This window comes from Grampus griseus, assembly GCF_964374135.1.
Source record: "Grampus griseus genome assembly, chromosome: 7".
Lineage (NCBI taxonomy): Eukaryota > Metazoa > Chordata > Mammalia > Artiodactyla > Delphinidae > Grampus > Grampus griseus.
In genome coordinates, this window is record NC_139001.1 from 51441933 (window position 1) to 51459284 (window position 17352).

The 17352-nt window shown below is 39.3% G+C and overlaps 1 protein-coding gene across 3 annotated transcripts in view; it reads left to right on the forward strand.

Annotated features, from left to right (window-relative positions):
- Window positions 1-304: 304 nt before the first annotated feature.
- CERKL (CERK like autophagy regulator) overlaps window positions 305-17352 on the forward strand; it is a gene marked incomplete at both ends in the record, with an annotated part of 150019 nt that continues 132971 nt past the window's right edge. For all 3 annotated transcript variants that reach the window (XM_082658521.1, XM_082658522.1, XM_082658523.1), the window contains one exon: window positions 305-542. In XM_082658521.1, coding sequence (XP_082514647.1) covers window positions 305-542 — 238 coding nt within the window. The remainder of the gene's footprint in view (window positions 543-17352) is intronic.

Genomic DNA, 17352 nt, shown 5'->3' on the forward strand with positions numbered 1-17352 from the left:
AACGCAGTGCGCAAAATCTCAAGCAACTGTAGGGACTAGGTGGAGAGAGCCACTTATTCCTCTTCCTGGACTGCGGTCTTTTTGTAGTAAGTGGCAGAGGCAGGAGGCTGGCGGGCCAAGGTGCGGACTAGGTCAGGGCGGCTCCGCCTGCGCGCCCCGCCCCGCCTCCCTCCTGGGTCTCTGCCCAGCGCGCGGTTGCTATGGCAGCGCCGGACGCAGCCAGAGCCGCGGCTGCCGCGGGCTCCACCTCCTCCCCCAAAGGCCTCCCCGGACCCCTGGCTCGGGCCCAGCCGGTAGCTCCGCCATGCCCTGGGGGAGGCGCGGCGGCAGGGTGAGCGCCCTGGAGGGCTGCCGGGAGGAGGAGGCGCCCCCGGCGGCGGACGCCGTGCCCTCGGTGCTGTGGGCGTCAGGGCAGCAGCCAGAGTCGGCTGCCGAGCTGATTCTGCTCCGGGGCATCTTCGAGATCCGGAGGGACAGCTGCGACGTGGTGCTGAGCGAGCGGGCCCTGAGGTGGCAGCCCATCCAGCCCGAGCGCCCCACAGGTGAGTGGTCCCAATTAGGAGGTCCCGGCGTCTTCGCCCCCCGCGGCGCCTCCTCGCTCTCCCGGCCCCACACCCTCCTCCCGGCGCAGTCCCTCCGCAAGCTCCGCCTCTGCCACAGCGGGCTACCGCGTCCAGAAGCCGCCGCCTCCTCCCTCCCGCCAGGGGGCGAGAACCCGCGCCGCCCCCAGGGGCCTCCAGCTACCTGTCCCCTCCCAGCTGGCTTTCCGCCTGGGGTGCCATCCGGGGACCTGCGTCACACTCTGCTTCTGCTCTGTGACGCCGAAGAAAGAATTGAGCCCCGCAAGGGGAGGTGTTCTCCAGATGCAGGAAGGTCACCTGCTCCTCCCCTCCAAGTTGAAGTTTTACTCCGTCAACTTCTGACGGTAACGCTGAAAGTATAAGCATTTTACCGAGTATACCTACACGTGGGTTTCAAATCCAGCTCTCATTTTGCTGACTTCTGAAAGTTTCACCCCAACTTTTGGTCTCTCTGGACTTTTCCATCCCTCACATTCCTTGCCATTGTCTAGAATCAAGTCTAAAGGTCAGTCTAGAAACTTTTGGTGTTCAATATTGACTTTAGAATCATCTTGTTGTTTACGTGCATTTGCCTTTTGACCTAAACCTTTATTTAGAAAGTGTTATAATTCTGTACAATAGAACTATTTCAAGTCTTAGAGATGATTTAGGGGAAAACCTTGGGATGTGGTACACGTCCCCTCTAAATGCTAACTTATGAAATTTTAAAAAATGCCTTCCCCTCTTGGAAAACAAGACACAATGCGCTGTTTACCTCAAAGAATAGAAAAATGTCACTGTTTTACAGTTTCGTGTACAAAAATCGAACAAAACAGACTAGTCAGGGACCCAGTGCTGGTTCTGAGTTGGGAATTCTGCTTCTGCTGCAGGTGTCCTGCTGACCCACTTAACTAAAACTGCCTTTGACTTTAATTAAAAATGTTTTCAGGTGTGTTGAAAACCAAGCTGTGGAGTATTTTCTAGAACCTTTGAGTTAAAAGCTAGGGATATGGACATAGAGTTATTCTGTTTAGTTTTTAAGTCTGTTTGAATTTGGGGACATAGAAGTTTACCATTAGAGTTTAAATTGGCCTACAAGAGTCGATTTAACCTACAATGAAGCTGAATTACTATAGGAATAAAAGGAGACATTGTGCAATGAGAGGTATTCAAATCAGTGTTGCAATACCGGTACACGAAAAGTCAAATAATGGCATGAAGACAAAAAATGCTCTTTTATATACTGAGTGGTGATGGAGGGAAAATAGTCTTAATTAGCATTCCTGGCTGTAGAGTTTAAAAAGACATCCCGACAGTTATAACTCTAAAGGTTGCAAGTGTTGATCTTTAATTTTGACCTAAAACACTTTGGTTTTCTTTTCCTTCATTTAGATATACCACCCTTTCTTTGTAACTAACACCTAGTATGCAAACCACTTTGAGCCCCGAAAATTGGAGGTCCAGAAGCCTAGCACCTTAGTAAGCACTACTATTTGTAGGAGGAACCAAGAGATGTTTTACTTAGTAAAATAATAAGAGTGGGAAAAGAAAAGGAGGTATTGAGAGATATGTTTAAATGTGAGAAATACTCTCTGATCTGGAATTAGCTTAGATGTGCGTGGTGAAAGACAAATGAAATTGGTCCAGAAAATGGCAGAAAAACTACCTTAAGGTTGCCATACTTGGGAGGACGTGGTGTGGGAGGATGTAGTGGAGGAGACCATGTCTGTTGCTCCTTGGCCGGTGCCTGGCTGTCCCAGGAAAGGGTAGGGGTGGGGTCGGATTGCTGGGCATTATTAGATCATATGAGATGCTTGCAAGACCACTCAGTTTTTAAACCTCATAGTGCCTTAGTAGCTGTTTTGTTTTTTGGGTTTTTTTTTAAAATAGGCTTTATTTTTAGAGCAGTTTTAGGTTCACAGCAAAATTAAGCAGAAGGTGCATATACCCTCTGCTCCCCACACATGCATAGCCTCCCCCATTATAAATATTTCCCACCAAGGTGGTACCTTTGTTAAAACTGATGAACATTGACACATCATTATCATCCAGCGTCCATAGTTTACATTAGGGTTCACTCTTGGTGTTCTGCATTCTATGGGTTTTGGCTTATTTATAATGACATGTAGTAGGATTCTTCAGAGAAATAGAACCTTGAAAAAAATACACAGTACAATATATATTTGAGGAGATTTGTTACGGGAATCGGAGATTATGGGATTATGGAGGCTGAGATATGCCACTGTATGCCATCTGCAAAGTGAAGAACCAGGGAAGCTGGTTGTATAATTCAGACCAAATCTGAAGGCCTGAGAACTGGGGGGAACTGATGGTGTAGCTCCCAGAGATGGGATCTACATGAGAAGAGGGAAGATGTTCAGGACATCTGTTTTGTTTACTCTCAGCGCTTTGAAGAGTGCCTGACATAAACATTTGTTACGTGAATGAATTTGTTAATTGGCCTCATGAACTTTAGTTTTGCCCATTGCATTATAATCTGATTACTACACTGCTACTTAATAGTGACTTCTCATCACCTGTAAGAGTATCCCCCTCCCCTTTTGTTAAAGCATTAGAACTCTTTTTACAAAACATTCTTCAGCTAATGTTGGCTTACTTCTCCATTGTTAGCATCATGGTGAGAAGGTTCCATCTTGCTCAGCTGTAAGTTGGAAAAAGAAAGCAATCTATGACCAGGGCATAGATTGACCAGTATGTCACATCTGTAAGCAAACTGTATACAAAAGGGCATCATCCATTCAGAAAATATCTTCATTATCGCCTGCCATGGTGCCTAATGATCTTCCTATTGGAATCTCAAATTACAGTCATTTTACTTGTGGAATCGTATGAGTTTATTCATGTTAATTACCAAGTTAACTCTCTGTGCTCTAGGAAAGAGCAAAACCTTTCGTGAAGAAATGGGAGAGGGGTCAGATGAGGATTTTAAGGCCAAATGAGAAAGGTCAGGCACATCTGGGTCATGGGACCCTGTCTAGGCAGAGCAGGCCACAGTGTTGTTAGCCCCCTACGTGGTGCCTGGGACCAGGCGTGAGGTGTCAAAAATTGAGAAGAGACTCAGAAAGGGGGTATGGGCAGATGCCATAGACCAATATGTGTATTTTGTCATTTAGCCCTTAGCTTGTTGCTGGATCAGATATTTTCAGAGTTCAACATTTTCAAAATTATCACTGATGGCCTGTTGGCATTGTTCTAAATCTCAACCGAGGACAGACTTCTAGGAACGTGCGCTTACCAAGTGGTAAACTTCTGTTGGAAACGTTAGATGGAAGCAGAAGGTACAAGCATTTTTGTGTATCCCCAATGCAGAATCTGCTTACTGTACTGCGAGACCTGGTTATGAGATTTTCCCGTAAAGGAAAAGCTACTGGTAGGGAGAGTCAGTAATGCATAGCCTTAGACTATGTTAAGCTCATATTTTAGTACACTGAAGAATGATTAATTTAGGATCTCTATGACTGGAATGCCACATGCCCACAAGTCTCTGTTACCTCACACTGGGCACCTTTATCACTTACTGATGAATAACACCTTGAAGTATGAAAAGCACTACAGGATCCTTTACAGGCACCCCACTCCGCTGCCTGTAATCTCCCATCTGGTGTAGGAAGGGTTTCAGGAGTGCACCAAGGGGCCTGAGGTCTTGTCTACAACTAACGGGTGTAACTGACTTAAGGCAAGTCATTTAACTGCTCTGAGTGACAGTCTATTCATCTGCAAAATGAGGCGTTTACATTATATGATCTCTAAGAACCATCAACTCTGTGAAGTTGCATTTTAAAGAAAATACCTATTTTTATAGACTTTTGGTGTTAGGACATCGTAATAAACCTGAGTTAAGTTTTAATGATCAGATGCCAGGTGTGTGTGGAAGACTTGTATTTTACACCAAAGCTTCACAGCCCTAATGAATTTCTAATTAGAAGAACCGCCTGGGAAATACGGGCCAAGTTTCTTGCTCCCCTTCCCTAGCTTCAAGACACAATAATGAGAGGTGGGCAGTCACCTCAGCACAGGGTCTGTCTTTGGAAAGGAAGAAACCACTTTCTGATAGAAAATAGTGGGATAAGGCTAGTCATGAGCAGATTTTTCATGATGGACAAAAGGACTAGCTTATCCTTTCTTCAATTTCATTTCCTCTACCCTCGTATTAAATTTCAGGGCAAGGATCTTACAATGTGTTCGATTAGCATGAGAATGTTATGTTTTAAATATTTTTAAAAATACAGTGAAGGTTTCAAATCTTAGTTATGGTTTACAATTCTCTTATTATTCTTAGACTTACTACCTCAGATTATACCATTTCATGTTGTGTTTTTTCAAAGGGTTATTCCTACCACGACTTTGAGCCCAGCTTAATTAGAGCAGTAACCAGAAAAACCTGAGAAAGCTGGGCTTCAAAATAAGGTCTTGAAAGTGTTTCTTTTATAAGGGAGTTCATGATTTTCTTGTCCTTTAAGTTTATATAGACATTCATTTGCTGGAAACTTTGCAACGTGAAAGGTAATGTGGAAAAATGTGAAAATGAGAAAAAAACCAATCAATTTTAAAACAACAAGAGTTAGTGATTACATGGGACTTAGCAGAGCTGGGTCCATTCTAAGTATTAATCTGCCTGAGCTGTTTGGGAACAGATGTACGTGAAACAGATCCCAGGCTTCTGTTGTGTATATCCAAAGTGAGACATCTGTCGGTAAACCGTTGGTCAGAAATAATGGAAGCAGGGGTTAAACCCCGAAATGACCCATTACTCATGTGAATTATTGAAGGACTAATTACTCAGTAAAACATGATGCTTTGATTCACCAGTCTACATATGAAGAAGAAAAATACTTCTTTAAAAAAATTATTAGTGTATTCCTAAGCTGTCAAATTTGAAGGAATTTTTAAAAGCTGGGTGCGAAAAATCAAGCTTACCAGACAACTGCATGTAATGTTTATAATGTTTTAAAATGCTTTGACAGGTCTGTTATCCTATTGTATAAATACTGTATAAAGCTCATATTGTATAAATATTAGCTTTTTCTTAAATTGGTCCACACAGGAAAACAAAATATAAAATGAATCTCTAAGCATGACTGTTTAGTTAAACTCTCTGCACTAATGGAATGCTCTGTTCTGTCCAATACGGTTGCCACCAGCCACTTGGGGCACCTGAGGACCTGAAATATGGCTAGTGTGACTGAGGAACTGAATTTTAAATTTTATTTAATTTTAATAAATTTAATAGCCGTATGCAGCTAGTGGCGATCGCGTTGGACAACGTAGCTCTAATGCATAGACCCATGAAGAGTTGAAAACGTTTATTCCCTTTATTCCCAGGCATGGGTTTGCATCTTTATAGTAAGGTACAGTTTTCAGTAATTAATCTCAACATAGAACTGATATGACCATATAATCTGAGCTGCCGATTTAAAGATAAAACAACTGAGTCCAGAGATGCCCAAGTGGCAGAACCCTTTAACGTACTTTGTGAGTACAAAAACATGCTTTTGTTATTGTGAATTAATTGGCTGACAGTAAAATTGAAGTCTTGTCTGTTAAAACCATAGTCTTATTCCTCACGGTCATGATTTATGTAAGCTAAAATTTGGCAAAAAATCTGTTTCTTACTATAGGGATAGTAAATTTGAAATAACTGTCCTAGCTTGCGTACCTTGACCCCATGAAAGTCTGCATCCCAGTGTTGTTCATAAATATACCACAGCCATGTGGCACCATCTGAAGACAAACACTTCTAAAAACTGGTCTACTTTTGCGTCCCCTTCCTCTCGGTCTCCTCCACGTGGGGGTATTTGAGGCTGCAACTGGCACAAAAATATCCTCCTAGAAGTGGGGAATGGTACTTGCAATTGAAGGCAAGGGACGTACAAACTGCAAATCAGATAAACTGGATCAAGGTCGGTAGAGGCTGATCCAGATGGGATCCGCCATAGCAGGAGGACCTGAAGTGAACTGCAGGAGTCTGAACATGATGGAACTAAAGAACCAAAGAGCCACGGCAGTAGATAATAGGGATCAACGGATAGGTTGGGTACACAGGAGGATGCTATTGCCTAGACTAGACATTTTTGTGCCCTCTGTAATTTGGGAAATTACATCCTTGTTTAAAGGGCCAGGGATATAGAATATATAATTGATTGTGATCTTAGTACTAGAATACTCCTTTTGAACCTTATTGCTAATCCTGCCTAGTCCATTAGTTGACTAGGTTATTAGATTACATTTCAAATATTGACAAATCTACAAACATCATCAAAGTCCTCAGCATAGGCCTCTCTCATTCCTTCCATATGACTGTATTCCTGCCCGAATTTTAGAAGTACTATGCCAATGATGGGGGTACCGTATGCTGAGCAAGTGACTTCTGGTCGGGTATGTGGTGGGCAAAGGGGAGAAACTCTTGGTAGCCGTGGCTTTTTATATGCTCTTGTGTTTTCCAAGATCAGTAAGTGACGAGTTAAAAGGGGAAGTTGGGAGGGAAATGGAGTTTGAAGGAAATTAAACCTTCTGCTGACTTTTGGCATGTGAACTAGAAGTCGAGGACCCTTAGTGTAATGGATGCCAGACTCCAGAGACAGGCAGGCAAGCAGGCGGGCAGGTATGCATATATTAAAAAACACTTGGCATAGTGCTATGGACTTATGGTAAGCCTACAGATACGTCTAAAATAATGTACCAGCTGGCATCGGGGAATTCCTTTGTACATTCCAAGATTTTCATCAGAAACAGTGTTCTGGAAACTACTGCTGCTGCTATGCATTGGTGTCCGGTGTTTGACTGAAAATAGTGAACGTTTATTGATATTTACCCTGCCAGGTCCTGTGCTAAGTGTCTTATCTTGTTTAATCTTCCCAACAAGACTATGTAGTCCAGACAGGATTTTTATTTCTAGGGCCCAGAGGTGACGTTCCTTGTCCAAGGTCATGCTAGTAATGGAGTTGCTGGGATTCCAAGCCAAGCAGCCTGACTCCAGAGTCTACACTGTACCCAGGAGGTTATACTGTTTCCTCAGTCCAGTAAGAAAGAGTTCTCCCTAATGCCTTCAAGAGTCTGTGTGATGTCCGAGTTACTGACAGTGCAGCATCATGGTCCAAACCAAAACAATAAACCTTTTTTTTTTTAGTGGTAAAACATTAAAAGTTTTATTTTCATATCTAGAATAAGAGTTAGATAGTAATGCCTACCATCTCCACTATTAATATTGCTCTAGAAATAGCACATGAAATTTGACGTGAGAAATGATAATTTAAGGGGTAAATCAGAATAATAAACCTTAATACAACAAAATCATCTGACTTCTTTCAGACCTTCATGAGAGTTCCACTGTAGAGAGCATGTTCCACTTCTCTTGCCACTTCTACTTCCTGAGTAAATGACCAAATGGGACAGACAAAGTTTTTGAAACCCAATATTTTTATTGTGGAAAACACCAAACATACCCAAATGTAGAAAGAATAATATAATAAGCCTCCATGTTCAACCCAATGAGTGGTGAGACTCTATGTGACACGTTGAGTTTAAACAATTTTCAAGGCCAGTCTTATTCCATCTATGCCCTACCCATATGTCCCTCTACCTGGAATAATCGGGAGCAATTCCTAGACATCATATAATTGCACCTATAAACATCTTACATGTATCTCTAGGAGATAAGGATTTTAAAAATATAGTACACAATATGATACCCAGTATAGTCACTATACCACTATTCCAATTTAAAATAATCCTCTATCCTTAAATATTCAGTTAGTGTTCATTGTCTCCTGATTGTTTCTTTCTCTTTTTTATATAAATCAATGTTTAAATAAGGTCCATATTGCAGTTGGTTGCCATGTCTTTTATATCTTCAAATCCACAGATTCCTCTCCATTTTTAACTTTTTCCTTATAACTTATTTTCTGAACAAACTGGGTTGTCTGGACTGTAGTTTTTCATAGGAAAATGAAAGGTTTGTTGGGGGCGAATGTCTGTGAAAGATAAAAGGGGCAGGAAGCAGGTTGGGAGGGATAACGTTCAGACTGTGATGCCAGTCTGACACCTGTAAAGAGGGGATGAAGCAGGCAGGGTCAGGGAGAACCTCAGTCCATGGTGCTTATCTGATAAAGTCTTTGTTTACCTATGATGAGAGCTTGGGAGCAAAGATTGCTCATTAGGGGTCCTGTCTTAGGCAGAAATGGCCAAATCTAGTTGTGTTCAGTCATAGACTGGGGGCTGCCTGGGAAGAGTGAAGTTGAGGTGGATCCTAAAGGCACCAGTAGCTGGAGGCTGTCAGCTAACTGCATTCATTGCAGCAGAAAAGCAAGTTCTTAAAGGGAGAAATCACAGCAACCACAGCGACCAATAACGTTTATTACTATCATTATGAGCTCAGTTATTTAAATATATTTCAATTCACGGCAATGACTGTTCTTACTAATTCTCAGACTGCCCCAATTCTAGATTTTTGGACCAATGAGAACCCCCCCAGGCTGACTTCTGAGACCTTTTGACATTCTCTCAGCTGTCTCTATTAGCTTCTTTGCTTTCTGGAGTGGCAAGATATTCCAGGCTCATCTTGAACATTTTATGCCTATCATCAAGGAAGCCTAATTTTTAAAATTGACTAATGGTATTTAGAGACCACAGTTTGAGCACCTGTGTGCTCATTGCTAGAACTTCCCTTATATGGTCCTGTTTCCTAGGTTTTTCTGAAAGCAGAGCTAGGAAGTATGTATTTTTTTTCCGAAAGAAAAAAATGCACCGTGGAATCATGCTGTTATTTCCAGTAAAAGTTCAAGACCGAAAGGTTTTTACTTCGTCTTCTTGCTCCTACCCTTAAAATCCTGTGTTCTGACTGCAACAATATCATTACTGATTTGCCTTATCCTGCAATAAATGTACATCACAGAATACCAACACCAATGCCACCATCAATAATATAATTAACCAGAGCCATTTAAGATCATTCTGTAATATTTTGTTGTAGCTCTTAGGGACATACCACTTAGAGTATATGCTATGTATAGTCAAATTACTATGTCTTAAAGACACTTGGAATCATTCCTATCTGTGATGTTATGCCTCCAACTCAATATGCAGAATTATTTGTTTCATTTTTGCTTTTATTTTTGGGCATTGCTCTTTTTAATCCAATTTTGTTTGTAATTATATAAAATATTTATATGGTTCCAAAATCAAATCAGCTAAACAAGCTATATCCTGGGAAGTATACTTTTTTATCTGTGCCCCTTCTACCCTTTTTCTTCCTTCCTATTATTGGTAAGCCTTTTTAAATTTTTTGGTTTATTCTTATATAGCAAACATGTACATATGTTATTCTCCTTACCCCACCCCTACCCATCTTCTTAAGTGCTTGGTAGTGTACCATATATGCTTTTTGCACTTTGATTTTTTTGAATTAACAGTATACCTGATATATCACTTGATAGAGGTATATAGCGAGAGTCATCATTTCTTTTTATATCTGCACAATAATCTATTGTGTACTATAGTTTATTGAACCATCTTTCTATAGAAAGACTTGGGTTGTTTCCAGTCATTTTTGCTATTGCAAATAGTGGTGTAACAAAATAAACCTTGTCATGTTTTTTTTTTTAGTATATTTTTGGAATAAATTACTAAAATTTATTTTGGAATAAACTACTAAAATCCTAGAAGTGGGATTGTTGACTCAAGAATAAGTATCTATGTAATTTTTAATAGACTTACTTTTTAGAGCAGTTTTAGGTTCACAGCAAAATTGAGTGAAAGGTACAGAGGTTTCCCATCTACTTTCTGCCTATATAATTTTTTTAAATATTTCCAAGTTCCCTCAAAAGGATTGTGCTGTTTTGCTCTTCTATTGTCATTGTATGAGGGTACCTGTTTCTGTGCAGTTTCTTCAAAAGAGTATATTTTCAGACCTTGTTTTAAAAAACCAATCTGAGATAAGAAGTGGTATCTCGGCATAATTTTAACTTGTATTTTCCTCTTTAAATAATTCACTTTTTTAGCTTATTCCTCCTAATATTAGGGAGCAACTATTATGTGCTAGGGTATCTGATAGGTTTCAGGGATGCTACAATCAATTTGACACAATTTCTGCTTCCAAGTATTCACAATCTGCAGGGAGACTTATCAGCAAAATAACTAGGTAGTCTATTTTATGTGCCATTGAGGTATTACTTACAAGGCATTATAAAGAACCAAGGAAATGTAGCTAAAGGAGAAAATCATTTTGTTTGAGTGGGCTGGGGGGAGGTCAGGGAAAGCTGCAGAGGGGTGTGAGGGTAAACTTGCATGTGGGCCTTGAAGCATGATTAGGAGTTGGCAGCACAAAAGAATAAGGAAACCATTATAGGAAGTAATATTTTGGAAAAATCAGGAAAGAATGCTTTGACCTTTGTGGAAAATAAGACCATAGCCTGTGGGGAGAGTGTATGTTCATGGGAGAAGATGATAGTCCTTTGTGTAAGTCAGTAGTTTGCGTAGGCCCTTGAATATCATGCCAGGAAGTTGGTGTCTTAAACTGAGGGTTGAGTAAAGGGTGGCAAAGGCCGAGTGTCAGAGGATATCAAGTTTTTGTTTTTTAAAGTAAGTGAGTTTGGGTTTTAGAAAGACAGCCATGGGGGTAGGACGGATTATAAATGGAGTCCATTTCAGTAGCCAGTACCCCAGAAGATCTAGGAGATGGTGTGTATTTGGCCGGGAGAATGGAGAGGAGAGATGAGGCCAGGTGCAAAGGGATATTGTCAAAGATAGAACCTGGAGGATGTGGGGTTTGAGGGAAAGGGAAGAAACAATGGTGAAGCTGAGATTTTTAGCTTGGACAATGGAATGGATAATGAACACAGCTAAAATTGCTTCTTATTTTGCCAATCTAAGAATTATCTCACTCGAAATGTATTCTACCAAGAATCAAATATGCCAAGACTAGCAAAATGTTCAAACAGAAGGGAAATGGAAAGCTTGAAGAATGCATAAGCTTGAGAAATTGCTCTTGAAGGATTATAAGTTGAACCCTGTCAAGTTTAAGATCTATGTTTTCCATGAGCCTTGGGCTCTCCTTCTGTGCCCTTTCTTACTAGGTTGGGGCTACTTTGGAAAAAAGTTTAAAACTATTTTCAGAAAACACTATTCATTAAAAATTGGTAAATAAAGTTATGATCTTTGTACAACCATAATGTTTAGGTATTATTGAAATATAAAAAAACAGTGAAATAATGTTAAATGTCAATTTTTATATGTATAAAAACTGTTTCTATATCATTTTAAAGTAAAAAAATTCATTTATTTCATGAAATCTTTTTGTCTAATGCAAGTATAATATTTGTTCCAAATTAAACTTTCAAGCTTAGTAAAATGTTACAAACACATAATTCAAAGTATTTTCTAGTGCCCATCTGTGCAGGCAGAATAGGATCAATAAAATAGGACAACTGTTAGAGTGTACTGGTTTCCTTATATTTTAGGCATGTTTTCATGTACTGAAAGTGTAAAGTCTAGATAGTATGTTTTGTTGTGGTTTTCATTATACAGATGAAAACTTGTTACAGTTGAAATCTTGGTGAATATAATGGATTTTTGAAGTCCCATTCATAGCCCACTTATTTTAGATAATATTTAAATATTTAAATAATGTGGATACATTTTTGTCATGAGATTTGATTTCTAATACACTCATTTTAAAAGTAAAAATACATCCTCTAAAAATCATTATTTCCATTTCTTTGAATTAGCATTTTTCATATTTTGGGGAAAAATATCTTGATATCCTAGTTTCTGAATGGAAGACAAATCTATCATTTTCCATATTGTTTGAATGTTTTACACTGGGACCAAACCTACTCTGTTATTGAGCTTCATGCCCTGGAAACATCTTATGGGGGGACCTCTTTTACTCAAATCTTCTTGGTACTTGGATACTTTGTTAGGTGTGTACAGACTCACTTTGCATCCACTTCATCTGCATGGGAAGATAGATACATTGAAATTCTAAGTGCTTTTTCAAATCTAAATTTCCTAGAGCGCAACATGAGTCCCAACAATGTAAAGCTATGAAATGCCTTTTCATTTTGACTTTCCAAAGACCTTTGTTCATTAACATTTAATGAGCATCCGATCGTTGTGTACATTGTATACTTCGGGGTGATATGACTAGTAACAAGGAATATTCTAGAGGATCTTAGACTTCTGAGATTGAAGCTGATAATACACTTACTAAATTATGTGCTGCTTTACATTAAAAAGATTCAGCAGTTACCTATTTCTTTACTGAATATAGGACACCAGGTTGAAACCACTGATTTTGAAGTGAAGAATTCTTGGTCATATTCTAAACTAACCAAGTATTACCATTAGCTTTGAAAATAACTATCTTCAGTATTCTAGGGTAGACTGAAGAAAACCCATGTTGGAGGCCCGTAGAAAAACTTTAGTATCCTTATTTGGTTAATATTCTGCTTTTATGAGAATCTCAATAAAATCAGTTAAATGGGAACTTGGAAAATTCAACATACTGTCTATCACGTTCAGTTTACTGTTAAATAAAATTATGCCCTGGATATAACCTTCTAATTTTATTTTTTCACCTTAATGAAAGCACTGGTCATTATTGCTGCCACTGATGCTCTTTTGTCTGCACATACTGTTGCAACATAATGTGTTGTGCATTTGATACGGATATTACCATATTGCCATAAGGAGCTGCTATTATTTTAGACACCAACTGATTCCATGATAGTGTCAGATTTCTTTAACATATGCTTATGTTTTTGTACAAATGACCCCAAGAAACATCTGCTAGTTTTGTGGTGATATCTACAGTTTCTTTTTTAGAATTTGACCTGTCAGTCACTTTTTAATGTGAAATCTACAGTATTTCATTAGAATAAGCTCACTTTCTGTTTTTTTATTACTGATATTAATTAACAACATTTTGACTCAGCTTTATGACATAATTCAGAAAGTAATTGAACTGCCTGTGCACATTATTTTAAAAATCTCTTTTCATGATGTGTCATTGATACTTTAAAATAGAAAAGTGCCCTTTTAATGGATCCTTTAGCATCCAAAATTTTAGGTCCCAAATTGCTTTCTAATGGTTCTGAAATTATTCTTTCAATTTTACAAAAGTGTGCAGTAGTTGTGGTGTATCATTGGTCCGTTCATATCCTTTGCTAATTGCTAATCTTCAATGGATGTGTAAGGGCAGACAAAGGAAAAGGAAATGAACTTTCAATAAAGTTATGAAATCTTTCCTCTAGGAGATTGGAAAAACGTTTAGAGAACATAAGCCAATGATTATGTTACGGGTGGGATCCTTTCTTTTACTTGCTTTGGTATGACCTTGACTAAGAAGCCATGGTCACAGACTCCCATTGTCTGGAATTTTCTTTCCTGCTTTCCTCTCTTTCCTCAAATGTCTTTCTTAAGTCATAGCTACTTATTCAAAGAAAGCAATATGACCATGTACTCATGGTACTTAAACAAACCTGGAACATCAACAAAATGAAAAACAGGACTTTGAATAGCAATATCTGTCCATGTTTTCCAGTGGAAAATATATAAATAGATTTTCCAACTCCTTTTATTGTATCAGAGGACATTGTCTATAAAATTTTGTATCACCTACATACTTGATACCCAGTAAAGTAAATATACATGAGGTATAGTCCTTAATCTTGCCTATGTTATTAAGATAATAGAACACTCGGTTTTATTTTCTACTCATCTGCTTTCTGTGTATCAGCTGTTGCACTCCTTTAGACTCGAAGTGTGTCATCATTTATATCTCCATGCTCATTCAGTAGCCCTTGCTGCTCTTACTCTCTCTTTGTCCCTTGGGTAACTTGTCATTAGGACAACCTTCTGTCTCCTGCTTACCATCTCTTGGCTGAAACTGAGCTGATGCCCTTGCCAGGTACCTTAGGTGCTGGACCTGCCTGGGTTCAGCTTTGGCCTTGGTGATGTCTGTGTGCCTTCCATGCCAAAACTCAATTCTGTGAGGGGTGACAGAATGACTGAAAGCTTTAGTTTCAGTGATAAAGCCCAAATGAGTCTGTATTGCGTACCTAAATAGCTTTCTCTTAGGTCTGAAATAGGAGAGCCAGGAGCCTCAATGTCCCTTGAGAAAGAAAGATTTCCCTCAGCCTTCTGGGCTCAACACTGAGCCATTTAAGTGGGTTAGTGGGCTGGACCCAAAGGGGGTGTAATTTCCTCAAATAGTGTTTTAGTTTTGCTCTGTGTATCATGGGAGTAGAACCAACTAAGGGAAGTCCCTAATGACTTTTCTTGCCTCTTGTAGGGCAGGCCATTTACTTTAAGTCATGGCTTCTTACCCCTCTGACACCTCTACCCTATGCAAGGCACTGGAGGAACCATGGGGATGGGGGAAGACATTCATGAAAAGGGTTTTCAGGTACTGGGTATACCTGGAGTCCTATTTGAAGGATAAAGACTATTTAGCAATTACCATTTTAATACTTATCACTGCCTATACTTTTTGTTGTTAGTTTTTAGTACAGAGAATTTTGTCATACTATCAATGGTGGAGTGGAGCGGGAAACAAAATGAAATCTATTTTCATTAACTTCGTATGGTGTCTGGTATGGTATCATGAACAGGTGGGCTCATAATTGTTTACTTGATGCTCTTTTTAAGAAGTCAGTTATATCACGGGAAATTGAAGAATAGCAAAATTAATTTGTTGAAGCATTCTTTAGGAAATCTTGCATGCATGTTCACTAGAGAAACATGGGGCTTCTCCCTTAAAGGACAAGGCTTTGTTTTGTTTCTAATAAGACACACTCTTTATAATTAAAACAAAATCCCAGTGTTAAGGGATTACTGTTTTAAATAATTGGATTTCTTTCCTTTGTTTCCCTGATCCCTATATATGAGAATAAACCTAATGGTGTCTTCGGCTAATACATATTTCCAAATTAAATAGTTCTGTTAACCACTGAATCTTAATAATGCCTCTCAGAGTTTACAGATGATAATATAGAAACCAATGTAATATCAGGAACTTATTTTAGATTTGGGAAAGGCAAAGATACAGAAACTAATTAAGAACAACAGAAGCTGTGGAAACTTTCTTTTTAAATGATGATATATTGATATTCACAATAAGTTATTAAAAATATAAACAAACTATTTGTATAATTTTATTTAACTCTGCCATCAAAATACTAAATTCAGTACCACATATTTTTAATTTCAGACAAATGCTTTCATGAAATGGTATTTTAATGCCCTGAAGATGGTTTAGCTTAAAAATGGTTAGGGTTAAAATGAAATAGGAGAAAAGCAAAATGTAAATGTCTAGTTGTTACTTTAAGAAAAATTCCCAGAGTAAGCTCTGTCCCCCTTTCTTTCTCTTCTCTTTTTGATTTCCATACTCCAGAGCCCTTTTCTGAGACTCTTAAATCATGTGTGAGTGCAGGAGAGGACAAGCATTAGGGTGAGTGGTAAGAAGGGGGAGCATTTTGCTTGGGGCAAACTCTTCCTCCATATGGGACCTTCTTAAAGCACTCCCTCAGCCCCTTAAATCAGAACTTGAGCTCCCAGGCAAGAGCTGTGTTAGGAGCAGCATTAGCAGGAGACCGGGGGTGTGGGTGTGGGTGGGGAGGTGTGGTGGTAGATGAAGGGCCATTTTTCTAGTTGGTCACTTTTGGACTTTGGTGAAGCTTTTCAAACTGACCTGTTTCTCCACTTAATCCTGAGTCAGTCTTGACCCTTAACTTTCCAGGTGTAGCTATGCTGGGTCCTCCTAAGTTTTGAAGCTCAAGGAGGAAGTGTTTCTAGTTCCAGTACAAACTTTTAAAGAACGAGTGGGAGCAAAAATGTCAAGGACTCTCGAGAGATTTTGTATTTGATCCCGTATGAAGGCAAAATGAAAAATATTGTAAATGGCGCTTTCAAATCTTACACAAGTTTCTCAGTTACCCTCATCTGTCGTTTCTGGGCTGCATTGCATCCCTTGCTATCTTGATTAATTCCCACCTAAAATAATTTAGTGTCCTCCTAATATAACTCTAGCATTCTAATTAATGATAACCTAGGTAATTATTTAAAGTTTTTTCTCCATTTGGCATTCAATAGTCTTCAGTGTTCACATTTGGAAATATTGAAACCTGGAAGGGAAAAAAGGAAAATGATTCATTTCTCTGTTTGCCATACTTTGCTTGATGTTGTGATAAGACAGAAGGTCACCACCTGGTGTAGAAAATTTAGAGATTCTATAGAGGAAATGAAAACTTAGGACAAGCTAAAGAAGGAAGGTATATTAGTCTCCTAGGGCAGACATAACAAAATACCACAGATGAGGTGGCTTAAACAACAGAAATTAACTTTTTTCTCACAGTTCTGGAGGCTAGAAGTCCAAGATTAAGGTGCTGTCAGAGTTGACTTCTGGTGAGGCCTCGCTTCCTTAGCTTATGGACGGCCGCCTTCTCACTGTGCCCTCACACGGCCTTTCTTCTGTGCACACATGGAGACAGAGATCTCTGGTGTTTCTTCCTTTCCTTATAAGGACACCAGTCCTATCAGACTAGGGACCACCCTTATGACCTAATTTAAACTTAGTTAGTCCTTAAAGGCCCAAATATAGTCACCCTGGGGATTAGAGTTCAGCATATGAATTTTGGAGAGACACAATTCAGTCCAAAACAAGTGGATTTACTGTAGTACTCCTTTAGCTAAATCTTTTCCAATCCTGAAAGTGGGTTTTACCCCCTCCCTCCAAATTCCTGTTAACAGGTGAGGTTTTTTTGGTTTGTTTCTTTTT